This window comes from Eucyclogobius newberryi, unplaced genomic scaffold, assembly GCF_026437365.1.
Source record: "Eucyclogobius newberryi isolate DKJ021-1_F unplaced genomic scaffold, fEucNew1.0.hap1 SCAF_2, whole genome shotgun sequence".
Classification (NCBI taxonomy): Eukaryota; Metazoa; Chordata; class Actinopteri; order Gobiiformes; family Gobiidae; genus Eucyclogobius; species Eucyclogobius newberryi.
The window spans coordinates 46,212,469-46,235,615 of NW_027315834.1; the positions used below are offsets into that span (position 1 = coordinate 46,212,469).

General features: G+C 43.8%; 1 protein-coding gene across 1 annotated transcript; it reads left to right on the plus strand.

Annotated features, from left to right (window-relative positions):
* The first annotated feature begins 1,490 nt into the window (after nucleotides 1-1,490).
* On the plus strand, nucleotides 1,491-19,764 carry LOC140367182 (uncharacterized). The gene is made up of 5 exons (XM_072453536.1): nucleotides 1,491-1,619; nucleotides 5,242-6,110; nucleotides 12,442-12,501; nucleotides 16,299-16,401; nucleotides 18,823-19,764. The coding sequence occupies exons 2-5, from the start codon at nucleotides 5,263-5,265 to the stop codon at nucleotides 19,762-19,764; spliced, it is 1,953 nt and encodes a 650-aa protein (XP_072309637.1). The 5' UTR covers nucleotides 1,491-1,619; nucleotides 5,242-5,262.
* Nucleotides 19,765-23,147: the final 3,383 nt, after the last annotated feature.

The following is a 23,147-nucleotide window of genomic DNA, read 5'->3' on the forward strand; positions in this document are numbered from 1 at the left end:
GATTTCCAGGTCGTGTAGATAATGAACATCCTCCATTACATTACAACAGCCGCGGACAAAACTACCATGTTCCTGCAATGCTCAGACGTCCTCAGTTTTAATTTGGGGCCAGGACAAGGCTCTTTCCATAGAATCAGATGCCACTTTCTGCTCATTCCCATAATGTTCCTTTAGTAAAGTCTTTGCTCTTGTGGAGCCTCTTTCTGGGTCAAGATGTTGGCGACTTCTCACGAGCTCCTTTGCATGTCCCTTTGTGTATTGTTCAAGAAAGTATCATCTATCACAGTTGTCATTTGTGTTACATTCAATAGCATTTTCAAACGCTCTTACAAATGTGTAATATTTCAGTGGATTACCATGGAACACTGGGATTTCTCTTTTGGGGAGAGCAGACGAGCATTGTTGTTGTTGTGAAGTGATGTCATTTCATTTTGCTTTCTCATTATTATTATAAATGTGTTGCCAGTGTCATTGTGTTGTGTCATTCATCTTCATGATCATGTGCAATACTGTCATGTGCAATACAGTCATGTGCAATACAGTTGTGTGCAATACAGTCATGTGCAATACTGTCATGTGCAATACAGTCATGTGCAATACTGTCATGTGCAATACAGTCGTGTGCAATACTGTCATGTGCAATACAGTCGTGTGCAATACTGTCATGTGCAATACAGTCGTGTACAATAATGTCATGTGCAATACAGTCGTGTGCAATACTGTCATGTGCAATACAGTCGTGTGCAATACTGTCATGTGCAATACAGTCGTGTGCAATACTGTCATGTGCAATACAGTCGTGTGCAATACTGTCATGTGCAATACAGTCGTGTACAATAATGTCATGTGCAATACAGTCGTGTGCAATACTGTCATGTGCAATACAGTCGTGTGCAATACTGCCGTGTGCAATACTGTGACATAATGTCGATCAACCTGGTGCAATATTCTCTGTCCATAAAACAGCTGTAAATAAGAGTGTTACTATTGGTATTATTTTATTTATATAGAGAGTATAGGAGTTTTATCAGAGTTTTTCCATAAGAGTGTTTTTTATAAGCTTTTCTGCTTTTTATTATCTACTTTTGTACCTACCCTGCGTTGCAACACAGGAATTACCCCATCGTGGGACAAATAAAGGCTTGTCTTAACTTCTTTTTAGTACTGGTTAAGAACTGGGTTTAGTCCTGGTTTAGTCCCGGTTTAGTCCTGGGTTTGTCGTTTCAGAATCTTTTCACGTGACACGCGCTCCCTCTGGTGGAAGACAGAGGTCGGTGCAGACGTCACAGTCCCGGGACCGGGGGGCGGGGCTTCAGAAGAGAAATGTAATAAAAACATGATGAAATATGATTAGAGATAAACACATCCTCCAACACGAGCTTTACTCTGATTTGTATTCAACTGTTACCGGCCTGGCCTCTTTAAGAGAGAGAGAGAGAGACATTGTGGGTAACCGGAAGTGCGCTATCGTTCTTCCGTGCCTGTTCTCAGGGCCGCGTGTGCATGTGTTTCTGCCGCTGCTCCGTGTGTCCCGCATCCTGCTTCATGTGATCAATAAAATCCTGTTGCATCGAGTCGTGTTCCTGCTCAGCCTCTGCTCCAACTCAACACATCCGAAGGTAAGTGGAGAATGACATTATATTTGTACAGGAATGTGTTTCATTCACTTATATCCAGCGTTTAGGACAACGTTTTAACTTGTTTGTGACGTTAGCTAGTCGGCTAACGCTACAAACCTAAAACAACAACGCAAATGAAATAAGCTCTTTTTATCGGCTCGACTGGATGAGAGAGTGTTTCTACTATTATTTTACACTTTTATTGCTGCTTATGAAAGATATACGTGTTTCAACCGTTGTTCCGGCAACAATAGACTCTGAAAACTACCGGAAGTTGAGGAGGTTTTGCTTTTGTGTTTTTTTCATGATCATTTCAATGAATACATCCATTCTGGTGAAAGTAGACAATAGATGGTTAACAGACATACAAGAAGTACTAATACGTATTAGTAATGAAAGTAAATAAAATGTAGTCAAAGAGGAGAGAAAAGTTGTAGTTGAGTTGATTGTTTTTCACTCCTTTTCTTTCATGTGCTTCAGAGATGAAAAGAAAAAGCAGAGTTCTTTATGAAATACACTGAAAAGTAACCCAACAAAGTCACACCCCCAGCATTGAGAGATAACCAAGTAACTGTTGAATTAAAACAATAAATCATGAGATTAGTCGAACCTCGGATTCAGGAGGAGCAGAGTGGTTTTCGTCCCGGTCGTGGAACACTGGACCAGCTCTATACCCTCCATCGGGTGCTCGAGGGTTCATGGGAGTTTGCCCAACCGGTCCACATGTGCTTTGTGGATCTGGAGAAGGCTTTCGACCGTGTCCCTCGGGGTGTCCTTTTGGGGGGTGCTCCGGGAGTACGGGGTCCGGGGCCCTTTGCTCAGGGCTGTCCGGTCCCTGTATGACCGGAGCAGGAGCTGTGTTCATTGCCGGCAGTAAGTCAGACCTGTTCCCAGTGCATGTTGGACTCCGCCAGGGCTGCCCTTTGTCACCGGTTCTGTTTATAGTTTTTATGGACAGAATTTCAGGGGTCGGAGGGTGTCCGGTTTGGGGACCACAGGATCTCATCTCTGCTGTTTGCAGACGATGTTGTCCTGATGGCTCCATCAAACCCGGACCTGCAACATGCACTGGGACGGTTTGCAGCCGAATGTGAAGCGTCTGGGATGAGAATCAGCACCTCCAAATCCAAGGCCATGGTTCTCGACCGGAAAAAGGTGGCTTGCCCTCTCCAGGTGGGTGGGGAGTCCTTGCCCCAAGTGGAGGAGTTCAAGTATCTCGGGGTCTTGTTCACGAGTGAGGGAAGGATGGAGCGTGAGATCGACAGGCGGATCGGTGCAGCGGCTGCAGTGATGCAGTCGCTGCATCGGACCGTTGTGGTGAAGAGGGAGCTGAGCCGAAAGGCAAAGCTCTCTATTTACCGGTCGGTCTACGTTCTGACCTCACCTATGGTCATGAGCTTTGGGCAATGACCGAAAAGGACAAGATCGCGGATACAAGCGGTCGAAATGAGTTTCCTCCGCCGTGTGGCTGGGCGCTCCCTTAGAGATAAGGTGAGGAGCTCGGCCACACGGGGGGAGCTCGGAATAGAGCCGCTGCTCCTCCACGTCGAGAGGAGCCAGCTGAGGTGGCTCGGGCATCTGTTCCGGATGCCTCCTGGGCAGGTGCTCCGGGCATGTCCCACCGGGAAGAGGCCCTGGGGAAGACCCAGGACACGCTGGAAGGATTATGTCTCTCGGCTGGCCTGGGAACGCCCCGGGATCCCCCCGGAGGAGTTGGAAGAAGTGTCTGGGGAGCAGGAAGTTTGGGAGTCCCTGGTTAGACTGCTGCCCCCGCGACCCGGCCCTGGATAAAGCGGAAGAGGATGGATGGAATCATGAGATTGAATAAAATAAAGTGAGATAAACCAAAGTGAAAGTAGCTTCACTGAGATGAAGCCCACGACGCAATTTCTTTACATTTGATTCAACTCTCATATTAAAGGTCTGATCTTTAAGTAGTGCAAATATCAAATACATTTAAAAAAAAGAAAAAAAAATATATATATATATATATATATATATATATATATATATATATATATATATATATATATATATATATATATATATATATATATATATATATATATATATATATATATATATATATATATATATATATATATATATATATAATTTATTTGCCCTTTTATTTATATATATATATATTTATTTGCCCTTTTATTTATATATATATATATATATATATATTTATTTGCCCTTTTATTTATATAATTTTATAACATTTGATAATGAGTCATCGTTAATTACATCCCCATTTGTTCTTTTTACATCTCGACAAAAAAGTCACGTTTTAGAAGGTTTGAGTCAACTCTCCATTCTTTCTTTGATCTGGATCAACAGGAGGAAAAGTGGGTGGAGCTTCTGAACACAATGAATAGTTTATGCCACATTTAAAGGTTCCATATTGATTTGTTTATGTATTTACAGGGACAATGCAGTCATACACAGTGACTAAACAAAGTTTATAGCCAGTGCTAATGTTCAACTCTCGTCCCTGGTTGAGCTTTTCTAAATCTCCAACAAATATAAAAGACATTAAAACACATTTCCATTATTAGAAATGAATCAGTGATAAACATAAACATCTGCACACAGACTGAGAAATAGATTTTCAAAGTTAGGGGCCAGGGGGGCCCCCTATTTAAAAAAGTTAGGGGCCCCCCAGCAATTTAAGGGGCTCACAAGCGCGCGCGGCGTCATAAGAGCAAGATAAATGTGTTGTTTTAAACCTGGTTATTAGCATGTAAAACAATTTAAAGTACTTTTATCTTTTATTTGATATGAAGAGCACAAATACTGAATTCCTATAAACCAGAGATCATGATCTTTAAAACTGTTTAATTTAATATAATAATGTTTCTTAGATACAAAATAAATACTGTTTACATCATTTGACACAAGGAGATCTTGTGGAATATATAAAATCACTGCCTACAAAATAAACTACTAACATATATACATTGCCCCGTTGCTAACAACTCCAAAGGGGGCGGGCCTTAGATACTTCCAGATTGACACAACTTTTGTTGCAAACAACTTTAGTTTGATTGACGCCCGCCAACCGAGATATCACTTATGGGGCAAAATTAGACGGGCATTTCCGAGTACAACCGAACGCAGCGGCCAATCAGATGCCCGCTTTCATCGAAATTAGATCACGGACACCGCTCGGCCAATGAGAAGCGTGAATACTGCGAAGTGGCATGTCTGTCAAAACGAAACTTAAGCAATGAAAATGCCCCAAATATGCCCAAATTACTAGTTAAAATCTTGATTTTTTTTTTTGAGGAATTTCGATACAGGGGCACGGCGGGCCCCCTCCAAATTCAAACCCCGGGCCCGCCAGCAATTTGAGTGCTTACGGGTCCCCGTCTATTTCGCAGCCTGGCTCTGGGTCAGACTGGTTTGATACTGTCGGTCCTCACCCAAAGCCAGAGCCTGTTACACTGTTCTTATGGAAAAAGTCCTGTTCATTTCATAACTCACTGAAGCTTGTGAAAATGACTTATTTTTTCCGTAACAACACCACTCTCAACAGTGATAAGGAACTGACAAAAGTATAAGTTCTTTTTTTAACACTATTATTACTTTATGTCGTCTTTTTCTGTGTTCATGGCAGATCTAAAAGTCCATCAGAAGAATGGGGTTCATCTGTGACCAGTGTGGAAAGACATGGAGGTCTGCTTCTGCACTCAAGAGACACTACAGAACTCACACAGGAGAAAAGCCATACGAGTGTGACCAGTGTGGAAACAGTTTTCCTACAGCAGATGCTCTCAAGACCCACACCAGAATCCACACTGGAGAGAAACCTTACAGCTGTGATGTTTGTGAGAAGGTGTTTTCAAACTTAAGCAGCTTAATATCACACATGCGAATCCACACTGGAGAGAAACCTTTTAAGTGTGACAGGTGTGAAAAGGCTTTTATAACATCAAATAAGCTCTCGCTTCACTACCGAACTCACACAGGAGAAAAACCATACGAGTGTGACAAGTGTGGAACTAGTTTCTATACAGCCCGTGCTCTCAAGACCCACACCAGAATCCACACTGGAGAGAAACCTTACAGCTGTGATGTTTGTGAGAAGGTATTTTCCCAGTTAAGCAGCTTAATATCACACATGCGAATCCACACTGGAGAGAAACCTTACAGCTGTTATGTTTGTGAGAAGGCATTTTCAAACTCAAGCAGCTTAATATCACACATGAGAATCCACACTGGAGAAAAACCATATGAGTGTGACCAGTGTGGGAACAGTTTTTCTACAGCAAGTGCTCTCAAGACCCATACCAGAGTCCACACTGGAGAGAAACCTTACAGCTGTGATGTTTGTGAGAAGGCATTTTCAAACTCAAGCAGCTTAACAAAACACATGAGAATCCACACTGGAGAGAAACCTTACAGCTGTGATGTTTGTGAGAAGGCATTTTCACAGTCAAGCCACTTAATTAAACACATCAGAATCCACACTGTTGAAAAGCCTTAGTTTTATCAGATACTTGTGTTTTCATATCAAACTCCTGCTAATGTTCATGTTTTACGATAAATGAGCTTGTCATCTTGACACTGTTATTTAGAAAAACAGGACGTTTTGACTCATCCAAGAGTCATTCTCAATCTGAGGATCTAGTTTGAGAATGCAGATATTTATTCTACTCTGAGTAGGCCCCGTCCATCAGCCCCCCAACAAATCCTCTTGTTCTGCTGGATGGAAACTTTCTCAGGATGAAGTCCTTAATGACTGTATTTCACATTTAAAGTGACTTAACGTTTACTGTGTGATCCAAACTTGTAAATAAATCATGCTTTAGTTTAGTTTGACGTAAGAACTGTGTTTGAAATGTGTTTGTCATATTTAATGTACTTCCTCATGACCTGCTCATGATGTGTGTTCATTGACATTGTTGTTATGGTTACATGTCATTTTGCTGGTTTAAGTTATAGGCACGCCCACTCTAGGCCACACCTCCAAGGTCAGATAAAAAGACCATTGAGCCTCTGCTCGCTCCTCTTCTTGATCTGAACCTCTATCAGGACACACCAGGTTGTAGATCCCAGGGGCCCCTCCATTGTCCCCCACGTCTCAGCGTCATGCTGCATCGTTGGACTCGTCAGAAATCTTCTAATGCTAAACTCTGAGCAAATACCAGCGCCACAGACGGCTCTAAGGACCCAAAGATCTCTGAGGAGGCCTTGATCCACATCTGAGCCTTCTCTTGGACACATGAGACCTGAGAGTGGCTGAAACTTGCAGAGTGGCATTAAAGTCAGGTTCCATCCAGATCATTTTAGAATTAATCAAAACTTCCTTTTCACTACCAGCATTTCTTTAAACTAAGTCCAGGCCTCGCTTGTGTAATGAATGTGCAATGAATTGCTGTGATATTTTAGTTTATTTAACCTCACACATCATTCTGGTTTATAGACCTTTTTATTGATCTTTTTTAGAGTTATAATTGTCAGTGAATGAATCAAGTTCTCCCATTCAGAAAATGAGACTCAGTAGTTATTGTTTTGCTGAACGGGCTTCAGATTGAGCCCTTTTTAAATATAACTGCGAACATTAACTACCTATAATCCTAGTCCCAGAGGACATACATGACACATTGGAGCTGTGTGAGGAGGATGTGAGAGATTGACCCTACATAATGGTGCTGGCCGTGTGAGGATGCATATGTGGCATCCCGAGCGGACCGGGACTTATTTATCAAGATTGCCCTTTAAATTATTACTCAATTGAAATGACAACGCGTCCCTTTAATGTAGTGAAATTGGACAAAAGTCGCACAGGTTTGTTTTACATTGAAGAGGCAGGAGATGTTTCCATTAAATTAATTTATTAAAAAGGTTTTTACTTTTAGCTTCTTTGTTACTTCAAAAGACAAGTGCAGCTAAAGACATTACATTTATAATAAAACAATTTCCCCAGTCCCTCTTGTTTACACATTACAGAAGAACAGAAACAAGACGAGGCAAGACTAGAGTCCAGGTTCCAGCTCCAGAGGAAGCACTAGAAGAATAAGAGCTGTTAGCATCCAAATGAGCACCTCAGAGTAACAAGAATATCCCTCAAACCCCTGCTGGACATCAGGTCAGTAGGCCCAAGGTGCAGTGATGACATTCCCCATAGTCATCTTCTAAAGTGCCTAGCAGGGCCTTTGTGCACAGTAGAGCGCTAAGTGAGTCCAAGGACAAAGTTCTCAGCCACGGAGCAGACCTGGCATCTGGAGAGCAGGGCCTCACAAGCAAACACAGCAGGTGGAGTGTGTGGCTCAGAGGAAGTACAGCAAGTTGTTGTTGTTGTTGTTTTATGGCGGTTGGCATCCAAGTGTTGCATTACCGCCAGACTTTATTCCTCAGACTTTGTCGTAGTCCTCAGACTCTGTCGTAGTCCGTAAAAGTACTCCTTCCATTGCTTTGGTGTTACAAAGCCCATGAGGTCATGATATGTCTTTGTGACTAGAATAGTTGTTGTTGTTTCAGAGACCGGATGGAAGAAGGACTTCTAACCGAGCGTCAAAGAGGGCGAGGAAGGTGAGGAGGAGTCTCCCTGGAATAAGGCCGGTTGGTCTCTGACACAACAACTATTCTAGTCACAAAAACACATCATGACCTCATGGGCTTTGTACGCCAAAGCAATGGAAGGAGTACTTTTACGGACTACGACAGAGTCTGAGGACTACGAAACGTCTGAGGAATAAAGTCTGGCGGTAATGCAACACTCGGATGCCAACCGCCATAAAACAACAACAACAACAACAACAACCGGCTTTATTCCAGGGAGACTCTTCTTCGTCTTCCTCTCCTTCTTTGACGTTCGGTGCTTACACCGTACAGCTTTATTCTTCAGGCTTCATTCTATAGGCTTTAATATAAGATAAGATAAGATAAGATATTCCTTTATTGTCCCACATGGGGAAATTTCATTGGTGCAACGCAGGTAGATACAGAGGTAGATACAGAAGAACGATCACTTATAGGAAGTCTGAAAAACACTTTCAGTAGAAGATCTCCTATAAATAAATAAAAACTCCCATAGACAAATAAATAAATAAATACATAAATACCATTGCATGTGATCACGACAGTAATTGCACATGAATATGTGTCACGACAGCACATAGGTTGCACATGAATTGCACATGAATTCCAACAGCAATTGCACATATGACAGAATTGCACATGGTTAGGTCAGCATTGCGAGTGTTCAGTACTAACAGTTTTTGTTATAAAGTCTGACAGCAGCAAGAAGGAAAGACCTACGGAACCTTTCCTTCGCACATCGAGGGTGGATCAGTCTCTCACTGAAGCTGCTCTCCAGAGCGGAGAGAGTGTCCTGCAGGGGGTGAGACTCATGGTCCAGCATAGATGTGAATCTAGCCAGGACCCTCCTGTCCCCCACCTCCTGCACCGAGTCCAGAGCACAGCCCAGGACGGAGCTGGACTTCTTGATGACTCTGTCCAGCTTCTTCCTCTCCCTCTCTGTGATGCTGCTGCTCCAGCAGGCCACACCTACAGGAGCTGATGCCACCACAGAGTCGTAGAAGGTCTTCAGGAGTGGCCCTGTCACTCCAAAAGACCTGAGTCTCCTCAGGAGGTAGAGCCGACTCTGGCTCTTCCTGTACAGTGCGTCCGTGTTATGAGTCCAGTCCAGTTTGTGGTTCAGATGAACACCCAGGTACTTGTATGAGTCCACTCTCTCAATGTCCCGTCCCTGGATGTTCACTGGTGAGGGGGCAGTGGGGTGGCGTCTGCGGAAATCCACCACCATCTCCTTGGTCTTCCCCGCGTTGATGAGGAGGTGGTTCCGCTGGCACCAGTCCACAAAGTCCTGCGCCAGTCCTCTGTACTCCGCGTCATCGTCGTCCGTGATGAGTCCGATGATGGCAGAGTCGTCAGAGAACTTCTGCAGGACACAGCTGTCCGTGTCATGTCTGAAGTCTGCAGTGTAAAGGGTGAAGAGAAAGGGCGCGAGGACAGTGCCCTGGGGTGCCCCCACACTGCAGGTCCGAGTGTCAGACACACAGTTCCGGGCTCTCACAAACTGGGGTCGGTCTGTGAGGTAGTCCAGGATCCACTCTGCCAGGTCATACTCCACACCAGCCGTCTCCAGCTTGTCCCTCAGGAGCAGCGGCTGGATGGTGTTGAAGGCGCTGGAAAGATCGAAGAACAGAATCCTCACAGAGCTGCCAGGCTTTTCCAGGTGAGAGAGAGAGCGGTGCAGCAGGGAGATGACGGCGTCCTCCACTCCGATGCCAGACCGATATGCAAACTGCAGCGGGTCCATGGCTGAGCTCACGGTGGAGCGGAGGTGGTCCAGGACTAGCCGCTCCAGTGTCTTCATCAGGTGGGACGTGAGAGCCACTGGCCTGAAGCTGTTGAGGTCTTTGGGGCGCGGTGTCTTAGGCACAGGTACCAGACAGGAGGTCTTCCAGACCTGTGGTACCACCCTCAGCTTCAGGCTCATGTTGAAGACATGCTCCACAACTCCACACAGTTCATCTGCGCAGGACTTAAGGAGCCTGGGGCTGATGCCATCAGGTCCTGCTGCCTTCCTCACTTTAATCCTCTTCAGCTCACTCCTCACCTGTGCTGCTGTGACAGTCAGTGGTTGGCAGGGGGACTGTGTGCTGGGGGGATGGGTGAGTCCAGGCGAAGTGGGGAGCCGATGGTCCGGGGCAGATAAGCGAAGAGGAACAGATGCAGGGCATTGTCCAGCTGTGGAAGAGGGAGCATGCAGCTGTGCAGGGGGAGGGGCGGGTGACCGATCAAACCTCAAGAAGTGAGCATTTAAATCATTCACCCACTGTAGATCCCCCTCTGTCTGGGCAGGGGGGATTTTGAAGCCCGAGATGGTTTTCAGGCTCCTCCACACTCCCTGAATGTTCTTTTGCTGCAGCTGCTCCTCCATCCTCCTCTTGTAGCCGGCCTCAGCCTGCCTGATCTTCCTCCTCAGCTCCTTCTGCACAGTCCTCAGCTCCTCCTTGTTCCCTGACCTGAAGGCTCTCTTCTTCTCCTTCAGCAGAGCCTTCAGTTCACGGTTAATCCATGGCTTGTTGTTTGGAAAACACCGCACCGTCCGGGAGGGAACAATGTTCTCAAAACAGAAGTTGATGTAGTCCGCGATGCACTCTGTGATGGTGTTGATGTCCTCCCCATGTGGGTCATAAAGCTCAGTCCAGACAGTGGTGCTGAAGCAGTCCCTCAGAGCCTCCTCGCTCTCAGCAGACCACATCCTCACCTCACGGGACACCACAGGCTGCCTGCGCACGATGGGTTCATACACAGGCCTCAGATGTACAAGGTTGTGGTCCGAGCTGCCCAGGGGAGGGAGGGGGGAAGAAGAATAAGCCTCCTTGGTGTTGGCAAAAAACAAGTCCAATGTTCTATTCTCTCTGGTGGGGCAGGTAACATACTGGGTGTATGTTGGTAGAACAGAAGAGGGAGAAGCGTGGTTAAAGTCACCAGAGATGAGGAAGAGAGCCTGTGGATGCTGTGTTTGCAGCCTACAAGTGCAGGAGAGCAGTGCTTCACAAGCATTTTCAGCATTGGCAGACGGGGCCACATAGACTGCGATCAAAATCACATGTGAGAACTCCCGGGGCAGATAGTATGGCCTCATGCCAATAGCCAATAGTGCAATATCCTTGTTACATAGCTGCTCCCTCACTGTGCAGTGTTCGGGTTTGGACCAGCTCGTGTTCACATACACCGCCAGACCGCCTCCTCTTTTCTTCAAGCATTCTTTCGTTCTGTCCGCCCGCAGCAGATGAAAATTGTCCAAACCTACAATAGAGTCTGGCATTTCTGCTGTTAACCAGGTCTCTGTGAAAATCAAGACGCTGCTGTCCCTATAAATCCTCTGGGACCGCATGAGGCTTGCTATTTCCGTCATTTTATTTTGAAGGGACCTCACGTTACCCATGACTACGGCGGGAACTGACTTCCTGTTTGTCCCTCTCTTCTCTCGGAGTTTATATGTCCACTGATGTTGCCGCTTGGTAGCCGTACAACAAGTGACCTCTGGCTTTTATAAGTTTTAGCTTTGGCTCCACCTGCTGGTTAGTCATTAAAGCCCACCCTGCCACATTTGTTTGGGTTGGAGATGGTTTAACGTTAAAACGTTTCTCAATTAAAATAAAGCTTCATTTCACTTTTCACAATCCAATCCAATCCACTTTATTTATATAGCGGGGTATAGAGGGTTCCAAAGTGCTTCACAGCAGGTAAAAGACAGGCAAAAATAGGATAAAAGTAATAAAATAACAAAATCAAATAAATAAAAAGGTATAAAACATACAATCAACACACTACATGGTGTTAAAAGCCAGAGAAAACAGATGGTTTTAAGAAGCGATTTAAAAAGAGGCAGTGAGGAGGCTTTTCTTATGAGGAGTGGCAGTTTGTTCCACAGTTTTGGAGCTGCCACTGCGAAGGCTCGTTCACCTCTGACCTTTAGCCCGTGGCACTGTAAGGAGCTGGTCAGCTGACATGAGGGAACGGCTGGGAGTGTAGGGGTGTAGCAGCTCGGAGAGGTAAGGAGGGGCAAGACCATTTAAGGCTTTAAAAGTAAATAAAAGAGTTTTAAAATGAACGGGCAGCCAGTGGAGTGAAGCTAAAATAGGCGAAATGTGCTCATATTTTCTTGTTCCAGTTAAAAGACGGCAGCAGCATTTTGGACCAGTTGGAGACGAGCAATTGAGGACCCACTAACCCCCATGTAGAGAGCATTGCAGTAATCCAGCCGAGTGGTGACAAAGGCGTGGATTACGGTTTCAAAATGCTGTCTCTGAAGGACTGGTTTTATTTTTGCCAGCTGCCTCAACTGGAAGAAGCTTGACTTCACCACAGCTTTTATCTGGCTGTCCAGTTTAAGGTCTGGGTCCACTTTCACCCCCAGATTGCTCATGATGTTTTTTTGATACTGGACTAGAGGACCCAGGTCAACCATGGGGGTCACAGAAGTCCCACCAAAGACCATGACTTCAGTCTTTTTTCATTAAAATTGAAAAAGTTCAGAGACATCCAGGCTTTAATGTCTTTTAGGCACTCTAGCAATGGCATAACACTATAGGAGTCAGATTTCTTGAGGGGGACATAGATCTGACTGTCATCTGCATAGCAACGAAAAGAGATGCCATGTTTCCTGAGGATTGAGCCAAGTGGGAGTAGATAGAGAGAAAATAAAAGAGGGCCAAGCACAGAGCCCTGCGGGTCCCCATAAGAGAGTGGAGCCGTGGAGGACACAGAGTCAGCCAGGCTGACACAGAATGTTCCATGTGACAGGACCTGAACCATTCTAATGCAGTGCCACTGATGCCCTCCCACTGCTCCAAGCGAGCGATCAAGATTTCATGGTCCACTGTATCAAAAGCTGCAGTCAAATCTAAAAGTACAAGGACAACACAGTGACCAGAGTCAGTAGCTAAAAAGATGTCATTAAAAACTCTTAAAAGCGCAGATCCGGTGCTGTGCAAGGTTTTAAACCAGATTGGAAAATCTCAAGAATATTTTGTTCATTTATAAATCCATGAGCTGGGAATAGACAATTTTTTCCAAGATTTTAGAAAGGAAGGGCAGTTTAGAAATAGGCCTGAAATTTGCCAAAACAGTAGGATCCAGCCCGTTTTTTTTTTTAACAAGGGTTGCACAACGGCATGTTTAAAATGAACAGGAACCACTCCAGAAGTCAGACTGCTATTAATAACTGTGATAAAAGATGGGCCAATAGTCTGAAAAGCCTCCTTAAAAAGTCGGGGAGGGACAGTGTCACCTGGGGAACCTGAGGGCTTCAAATGATCAACAATCTCCTGCACAAAGGGGAGGGTCACTGGCTCAAACGTGTCCAGACCAGCAGAGCAGGGGACATACACTGAAGGGTCAATGGCAGGAGGTGAAATAAGTGTCGTGACACATATTCATGTGCAATTACTGTCGTGATCACATGCAATGGTATTTATGTATTTATGTATTTATTTGTCTATGGGAGTTTTTATTTATTTATAGGAGATCTTCTACTGAAAGTGTTTTTCAGACTTCCTATAAGTGATCTGTTCCTCTGTATCTACCTCTGTATCTACCTGCGTTGCACCAATGAAATTTCCCCATGTGGGACAATAAAGGAATATCTTATCTTATCTTAAGTGCTCTGGTAGAGGTGACTTTATCAATGAAGAAGTTAAGAAAGTCTTCACACACAGATGCCTCAACTCCAACAGTCTGTGGTGCATTCAGAGCAGAGTTGATCACTTTAAATAGAACACGAGGTTTGTGGGAATTCAACAGGATAATATCAGAAAAATAATTCACAACGTTGTGGTCAATAAAAATCTTGCAATATTTAAATACTATTAAACTAATACAGATGTATGTGGCCAGTGTTGCATCTTGGGAACAGGAGAATATGAGATCGAGGCCTGATCAGGCCTTGTTGTTGCACCATGTGACATCATCTGTTGTTATGGAATAAATATACATCATCTGTTAGATCATTTATATTTAGTGTATTCTTCTTACATGCATTACATTTTTTGACCACAGATGGCGTAGTGGAGCAAATGAAAGACCTTGCGAGGCATCGACTCATGTATCGATACAATTGGCTAAAGCCTCAAATGGTTCATGGGGCTTCATTCATCTGTATTAGTTTAATCGTTTTTAACTAGTGCAAGATTTCATTGACCACAACGTTGTGAAAAGTGAAATGAAGCTTTATTTAATTGAGAAACTTTTTAACATTAAACCATCTCCAACACAAACTAACACGGATTATAAGGCAGTTCATTTGTGCTTGTTCTCCTCCTCCAGACGCTGCTTCAGATCATCCTAATGGCTCTTTATTTTAAAGTCTGTATCAGAACTTGACTCATTAATCACTGTTGCAAAGTGAGTGTCTGTGATGTAAAAACCCCTTTAATATGATATAATATGAGGGGATCATCACACAATGACATCACTGGAGCGCGTGAGTGAAGCGACGCTCTAAATGAAGCAATGACGTCGTCTCTTCTTGGTCACGTGACTCGAGTTACTCTGGTTGGATCTGTAATAAAAACCTTGATGAACATTTATTCTATAATGTAATATTCAGCCTTTCAGATATAAAATCATAAAGGCGTAGTTCCTATTTGAATCATCTTGTGTAAATGTAAAGAAGCATTAGGAATGTAAACACCTCTTATTAGTGTTATTAATGTACAGATACTTTATGTTTTACACAAGGAGCTTGTGCTGTTAGATATAATCAGTTGCCTGACCCGCCAGCCCCGCCCACATTCTGTTCGAATGCGTCTCGGTCTGGAATCGGACCATTGGAGGGCCTCAAAAAAACGTTCCAGCATTTAACGCTCCAACCATCGCCGCTAATTTGTGTCACGTGTCTCTCAAATGTGGAAGACTTTGTGTCACGTGTCTCTCAAATGTGGAAGACTTTGTGTCACGTGTCTCTCAAATGTGGAAGACTTTGTGTCACGTGTCTCTCAAATATTTTCGGAACATTCAGAACAAAATATTAACTTCATTTATCTGAGATTTACAGAGTTTAGTGCGTCGCTTGTTGACTCAGCAGAAGTCGGCAACGTTTCTCAGTCTGTGTTATTTTTATCCTATCCTCGTAATGCCACGGTGGGACTCACGGTGGGACACACGGTGGGACACAGGGTGGGACACACGGTGGGACACACGGTGGGACACAGGGTGGGACACACGGTTGGACTCACGGTGGGACACAGGGTGGGACACAGGGTGGGACACACGGTGGGACACAAGGATCAGGATCATTGCTAAAGCTGACGATTCCTTGGAACAAAAGAGCTTGGATGGGCAGAAATAGGAAACAGGCTAAAGGCGCTAAATGGGAGTGAGAGTGATCAGAGTAAAGAAATGGAGGTGGGGGCGTCGCTGGTCTCCTGTCCTCGCCCAATCCAGTAGATGCACGGCTGCCAAGCAACGACAACAATGGCGCTATCAAAGCCTAAAGAATAAAGCCTAAAGAATAAAGCTCTACGGCGGAAGCGCCAAACACCAAAGAAGGAGAGTCAGCTCTGGAATAAAGCCGGTCTGAATCACAAGAATAAAGTCTAAAGAATAAAGTCTAAAGAATAAAGTCTAAAGAATAAAGTCTGAAGAATAAAGTCTGAAGAATAAAGTCTGGCGGTAATGTAACGCTTCACTTGGATACTTGGACGAGCCCTCACTACTCAACACAGCCGAAGGTAAGTGGAGAATGACATTATATTTGTACAGGAATGTGTTTCATTCACTTATATCCAGCGTTTAGGACAACGTTTTAACTTGTTTGTGACGTTAGCTAGTCGGCTAACGCTACAAACCTAAAACAACAACGCAAATGAAAGTCAAACTCTGGGGACGATGGAAGCGTGGAAGGATGTCCAGATGAGTCACACGGGGGAGGGGAAAGAACGAGTCGCGGCGCGTGTTTTGAGTGAAGCAAGTAGAGGAGAAGGAGAATTTACGGTCGGTGTGGTGGAAACTGATGTGATCGAGGGAGTATTTAATGACCCACACGAGGTTGTCAAGATTGTGGGTGAGGAGATAGGAGACATACATTTCATCAGGAGAACAAGGAAAGTCATAGGTCATAATAAAGTGTAAAACAAAGAGACAGCAGGCAAAAGCACTGGCTTTGGAAAGATTGAAACATTGGTCCGTCAGATGCTTTGAACTGGATGGAGTCACGAGGATGAAGGGCGTCGTCAGCAGAGTTCCACTCTCGTTTAATGAACATGAGTTCCTCAATGTTGATGGTGTTTGTGGAGTACGACGTATGAAGCGTTTTGTGGATGGAACTAAGCAGGACGGCAATCTGCCTGACATTTGGAGGTGAACTCCCGGAAAAGATTCTTTTGGATTATATCTGCTCTGGAATAAGACCTTTTGAACAACCTCCTGTAAGATGTTTTACTTGTCAAGAATATGGCCATGTTGTGACGGTGTGTAGAGGGAAAAAGAGATGTGCAAACTGTGGAAAGTATGAATGTGATTTTGAAGAGTGTAGAATATTCCGTGAGGTAGAACCAACGTGCTGCCATTGTAAAGGGAATCACAGAGTCGGATCATCTGTTCGTCCAAGAAGAAACCCTAGACGGCTGGTGTGGAGTATGACCTGGCAGAGTGGATCCTGGACTACCTCACGGACCGACCCCAGTTTGTGAGAGCCCGGAACTGTGTGTCTGACACTCGGACCTGCAGTGTGGGGGCGCCCCAGGGCACTGTCCTCACGCCCTTTCTCTTCACCCTTTACACTGCAGACTTCAGACATGACACGGACAGCTGTGTCCTGCAGAAGTTCTCTGACGACTCTGCCATCATCGGACTCATCACGGACGACGATGATGCGGAGTACAAAGGACTGGCGCAGGACTTTGTGGACTGGTGTCAGCGGAACCACCTCCTCATCAACGCGGGGAAGACCAAGGAGATGGTGGTGGATTTCCGCAGACGCCACCCCACTGCCCCCTCACCAGTGAACATCCAGGGACGGGACATTGAGAGAGTGGACTCATACAAGTACCTGGGTGTTCATCTGAACCACAAACTGGACTGGACTCATAACACAGACGCACTGTACAGGAAGAGCCAGAGTCGGCTCTACCTCCTGAGGAGACTCAGGTCTTTTGGAGTGACAGGGCCACTCCTGAAGACCTTCTATGACTCTGTGGTGGCATCAGCTCCTGGAGGTGTGGCCTGCTGGAGCAGCAGCATCACAGAGAGGAAGAGGAAGTGCTCTGGACTCGGTGCAGGAGGTGGGGGACAGAGGGGTCCTGGCTAAACTCACATTTATGCTGGACCATGAGTGTCGCCCCCTGCAGGACACACTGTCCGCTCTGGAGAGCAGCTTCAGTGACTGATCCACCCTCGCTGTGTGAAGGAGACGTTTCACAGGTCTTTCCTCCTGCTGCTGTCAGACTTTACAACAAACACTGTCATACCCATGTGCAATAATGTCATATTCATGTGCATATAACTGCTGTAAATAAGCATGTTTACTTTACCACTATTATTATTATTATTATTTTGTCTTAAGTTATCATATTTTTATTTCATTTATTTTATTTTTTTCCCCTCTATTCCTTTTTAAGAATATGAGAGGTTCTGTCTATAGGAGTTTTGTTTATAAGAGTTTTTCTATTGAGAGTTTTTTAAAGCTTCCTGTAAGTTATCTGTTCTTCTGTATCTATGTGCGTTAAAACACTGAAACTTCCCCATTGTGTGGACAAATAAAGGCTTATCTTATCTTATCTTATTATGATCAAATATACTCTGAGGGTAGACTACGAATCGAGAAAAATAGCATGATATGGGATCTTTAAAGATCCTAAATGTTTTTGCTGAATGTCCCTGTTTCTGTTTGCTTGTTCAGACATTAGTCACTTGCCTGTCACAAGACGCTTATGAAGTTATCTCAGGTGTGAACTGTTGCCCTTTTAGTCAACTGACCCAAACTACCATTTTTAGAGCCAATTACTTTCCCAGGAATGTTGTGTAGGAGCATTGCGACCCCTGCTGACCAATTTGTGACATGACTAAAACATATTTTGTCTCCCCAACATTTTTCTTCAGTGTTTTTGTTGTGTGTCTCTTGAAGAAGAAAACGTTGTGCTTTTGTTTTAGTCGAGTCTCTCAAACCTCTAGCATTGAGAGATGCCTGCCGTGTGGGGCGGGATGCGGCCTCATGAGTTTGAGTCCGGCTTTCACCTGTTTGCTGCATGTCGTTCCCCAGTCTCATTCCCATTTCACGCTGCACTGTCCTGTCAAAGCCTACAGGCCAAAAAATCCTTTAGGGAAAAAAAGTACAAAGGATCAAACCTGACTCTCCCACTTTACACACATTCACACAAACACATTTAATTGTTTCACTGTTTGTTCATTGATTTTGCAACATCTTTTTGCCAAAATGTTGAATGTAAACATGTTTAAATGACAGAGCTCTGGGTCTGACTGGTTTGATACTGTCGGTCCTCACCCAAAGCCAGAGCCTGTTACACTGTCCACATTCTTATAGAAACAGTAAAGTCCTGTTCATTTCATAACTTACTGAAGCTTGTGAAAATGACTTATTTTTCCCGTAACAACACCACTCTCAACAGTGATAAGGAACTGACAAAAGTATAAGTTCGTTAACACTATTATTACTTTACGTCGTCTTTTTCTGTGTTCATGGCAGATCTAAAAGTCCATCAGAAGAATGGGGTTCACCTGTGACCAGTGTGGAAAGACATGGAGGTCTGCTTCTGCTCTCAAGAGACACTACAGAACTCACACTGGAGAAAAACCATATGAGTGTGACCAGTGTGGAAACAGTTTTTCTACAGCAGGTGGTCTTAAGACCCACACCAGAATCCACACTGGAGAGAAACCTTACAGCTGTGATGTTTGTGAGAAAGCATTTTCAGACTCAGGCAGCTTAATATCACACATGAGAATCCACACTGGAGAGAAACCTTACAGCTGTGATGTTTGTGAGAAAGTATTTTCAGTCTCAAGCAGCTTAATATCACACATGAGAATCCACACTGGAGAGAAACCTTTTAAGTGTGATCAGTGTCAAAAGGCTTTTAGAACATCAGATGGGCTCTCGCTTCACTACCGAACCCACACAGGAGAAAAACCATACGAGTGTGACCAGTGTGGAAACAGTTTTTCTAGAGCAAGTCATCTCAAGACCCACTCCAGAATCCACACTGGAGAGAAACCTTACAGTTGTGATGTTTGTGAGAAGGCATTTTCACAGTCAAGCCACTTAATATCACACATGAGAATCCACACTGGAGAGAAACCTTACAGCTGTGATGTTTGTGCGAAGGCATTTTCAGTCCAAAGCCACTTAATATCACACATGAGAATCCACACTGGAGAGAAACCTTACAGCTGTGATGTTTGTGAGAATGCATTTTCAGACTCAAGCGCCTTAATAAAGCACATGAGAGTCCACACTGGAGAGAAACCTTACAGCTGTGATGTTTGTGAGAAGGAATTTTCACAGTCAAGCCACTTAATGTCACACATGAGAATTCACACTGGAGAGAAACCTTACAGCTGTGATGTTTGTGCGAAGGCATTTTCAGTCCAAAGCCACTTAAGAAGACACATGAGAATCCACACTGTTGAAAAGCCTTAGTTTTATCCGATACTTGTGTTTTCATATCAAACTCCTGCTAATGTTCATGTTTTATGATAAATGAGCTCGTCATCTGGACACAGTTTTTTAGAAAAACATGACGTTTTGACTCATCCAAGAGTCATTCTCAATCTGAGGATCTAGTTTGAGAATGCAGATAGATATTCTACTCTGAGTTGGCCCCGCCCACCAGGCAGAACCTACTTTTGGAGTGTTTATAGTTTCACTTGAGATTGCTCTCCTTTGTATCCTAACTGTAAAGGGCTATCAAACCCTTTTGTTAGCTGACTTTAGCTCCCTCATCACTGAGTACCTGATTAGCATCAGAATGGCCAGGGCTTCTCCCGCCCCATGGCTTCAAGACACTATTGTATACGACAGGATGTTGAACCTTAAACTTCCATTTCTGTTCAAAGAGGGATTCTCTTTCTGTACAAAATGGCCTCTGTAGGACATATTTGTCCAAAGAGACCTTTAAAAGACATGACCTTTTCATCATTCAAGACACTGTTGCAGAAAGCAAAGCAAAATGTTGGATGAGGGGAAGAATGTTCCCCATCCCCCATGGACCAACAACACTGTCCTCACCACACCCCCTCCCCCCTTTGGGTCAACACCTCTGATAAAGAACACAGAGGACACCAAATGGGTCCAACGACCTGACCCCTGTGGAGAAGTGGAATCGTCCACTGTAACAAATCCTCTTGTTCTGCTGGATGGAAACTTTCTCAGGAGGAAGTCCTTAATGACTGTATTTCACATTTAAACTGACTTAACGTTTACTGTGTGATCTAAACTTGTAACTAAATCATGCTTTAGTTTAGTTTGCCTAAAGAATTTGTTTGAAATGTGTTTGTCATATTTATTGTACTTCCTCATGACCTGCTCATCATGTGTTCATTGACATTGTTGCAGTATGTTGCTATGGTTACATGTAATTTTGCTATGGTTACATGGCTTTAACTTATATTTGTCCAAATTAGGAATATGTTTGACTGAGAGTACGCCAACTCTAGGCCACACCCCATTGACCCCAAACTAATCCAAAATAGTTTCAATTAATGATTAGGATAGAGTTTGGCAATTTAATTTCTCTGAATATTCATTGTAATTGTTTTAATTAAAATAAATTGGCAATCAGCAGTTTTTCTAAGCTCTCATTTATTCAATAAGATGTGTAAGTACGTGTAAAGTCATATCTCACCTGAACAAGTTGAACTGAAATCATTTTATTTGTGGCTCGCTCCAAGAGACTGTAACTCCCAAACTTTGCACAATGACCCATGGGATGGCATCGGGCATCAGCTCCTGAAATGAGACTTTTGCCCTGGTACTTTTCCATGAGTCTCTCTTTGCTGTCCTTGCAGGTGTCAAAAACAACCTCATGTAGGTAAAGAGACTGATGATAAAAGAATGTCCTCATTGAAATACACTGTATGTTGAGGAAACTGGAAATAAAAAGTGATCAACATCATGTAGACAACTAATTCTGGAGTAAATTGAGCAAAATAATCCAGATAAAAACGAATATTATTCAGTTAGAACCTACGGGAAAAGCCACAAGACTTCGGTTGGCCTGGACCCGGTGAGCAATAATGGCTGCACTGAGGAGAATGTTGAGACGTGGCATTTGTCTGACTGATGGTTGACTTCACCATTCACCTTTTTCACCACAGTTGTCACACGCCGTCTTTACAGCAAGAAGGGCGCCTCTCGCCTGAAATAATGTATTTGAATGTGTAATATGACATAGGTCTTGGCAAGTGGTATAATTTATAATCAGTTCTGTTGAAGGATAAACCCAGGTGGTTAGAAATGTACCTGTCTGTAACAGCGATTGGTTCCATGACATAGAGAACACACAGATAACAAGGTGAGTAAAGCTGACTGCAAGACAACATCTTTTCTTCTCTTATTAAATGCTTCTTCCTCGTCTGATCTGTCGAACGCAGAAAATAAGTGGTTATATGACTGAATAAAGTAGTTGGGTGATATTGGGAAATGTCTTGGTATTTTCTCTCATGAAACTTTCTTCATCTCATCAAACTGACAGTTTTGATCATTGAATACATCGTCTGCTGGAACAGAGTCATCACCATCTCATTTGGAGAAATCAACTAAATAATATTATAAACTTGGTTTGGACCTGGTTTGGACCCGGTTTAGACCTGGTTTAGACCTGGTTTAGTCCTGGTTTAGACCTGGTTTAGTCCTGGTTTAGACCTGGTTTGATCCTGGTTAAGTCTTGGTTTAGACCCGGTTTAGTCCTAGTTTAGACATGGTTTAGACCTGGTTTAGACCTGGTTTAGTCCCGGTTTAGACCTGGTTTGGACCTGGTTTAGTCCTGGTTTAGTCCTGGTTTAGTCCTGGTTTAGTCCTGGTTTAGACCTGGTTTAGACCTGGTCTAGTCCTGGTTTATTCCTGATTTAGACCTGATTTAGACCTGGTTTAGTCCTGGTTTAGTCCTAGTTTAGACATGGTTTAGACCAGGTTTAGTCCTGGACTAGTCCTGGTTTAGACCCGGTTTAGTCCTGGTTTAGACCCAGTTTAGTCCTGGTTTAGTCCCGGTTTAGACCTGGTTTGGACCTGGTTTAGACATGGTTTAGTCCTGGTTTAGTCCTGGTTTAGACCAGGTTTAGACCTGGTTTAGTCCTGGTTTATTCCTGATTTAGACCTGGTTTAGACCTGGTTTAGTCCTGGTTTAGACCTGGTTTAGTCTTGGTTTAGACCTGGTTTAGACCTGGTTTGGACCCGGTTTAGTCCTAGTTTAGACATGGTTTAGACCTGGTTTAGTCCTGGTTTAGACCCGGTTTAGTCCCGGTTTAGTCCCGGTTTAGACCTGGTTTGGACCTGGTTTAGACATGGTTTAGTCCTGGTTTAGTCCTGGTTTAGTCCTGGTTTAGTCCTGGTTTAGACCTGGTTTAGACCTGGTTTAAACCCGGTTTCGTCCTAGTTTAGACATGGTTTAGACCAGGGATGTCAAACTCATTTTGGGTCGCGGGCGAACATAACGTAAAACATAAAACAATAAAAAACATAAGAAATAAATAGCTTTATAAAGCCTACGCTGTTTTCGAAGCAATTACTGGATCAATTCAATGAAATTACAAACACCTTTGTTCTCATAAACTGAAATGTAAGAAAAACAAGTGTCATTTCACCAATACTGAGCTACAGTTTATAAGATAAGATAAAATAAGATAAGATTCCTTTATTGTCCCACATGGGGAAATTTCATTGGTGCAACGCAGGTAGATACAGAGGTAGATACAGAGGAACAGATCACTTATAGGAAGTCTGAAAAACACTTTCAGTAGAAGATCTCCTATAAATAAAAACTCCTATAGACAAAACCTCCCATTTCCCAACAAGGGATGAAGGGG

What these genes read in the sequence shown, in the direction of transcription:
- LOC140367182 (XM_072453536.1), top strand. Translation starts at nt 5,263, where the DNA reads ATGGGGTTCATCTGTGACCAGTGTGGAAAGACATGGAGGTCTGCTTCT. An exon ending in CACACTGTTGAAAAGCCTTA is followed by an intron (nt 6,111 to 12,441) that starts GTTTTATCAGAT and finishes TATTTTTGCCAG; the next exon opens with CTGCCTCAACTGGAAGAAGC. An exon ending in ATCTGGCTGTCCAGTTTAAG is followed by an intron (nt 12,502 to 16,298) that starts GTCTGGGTCCAC and finishes TTGGTCCGTCAG; the next exon opens with ATGCTTTGAACTGGATGGAG.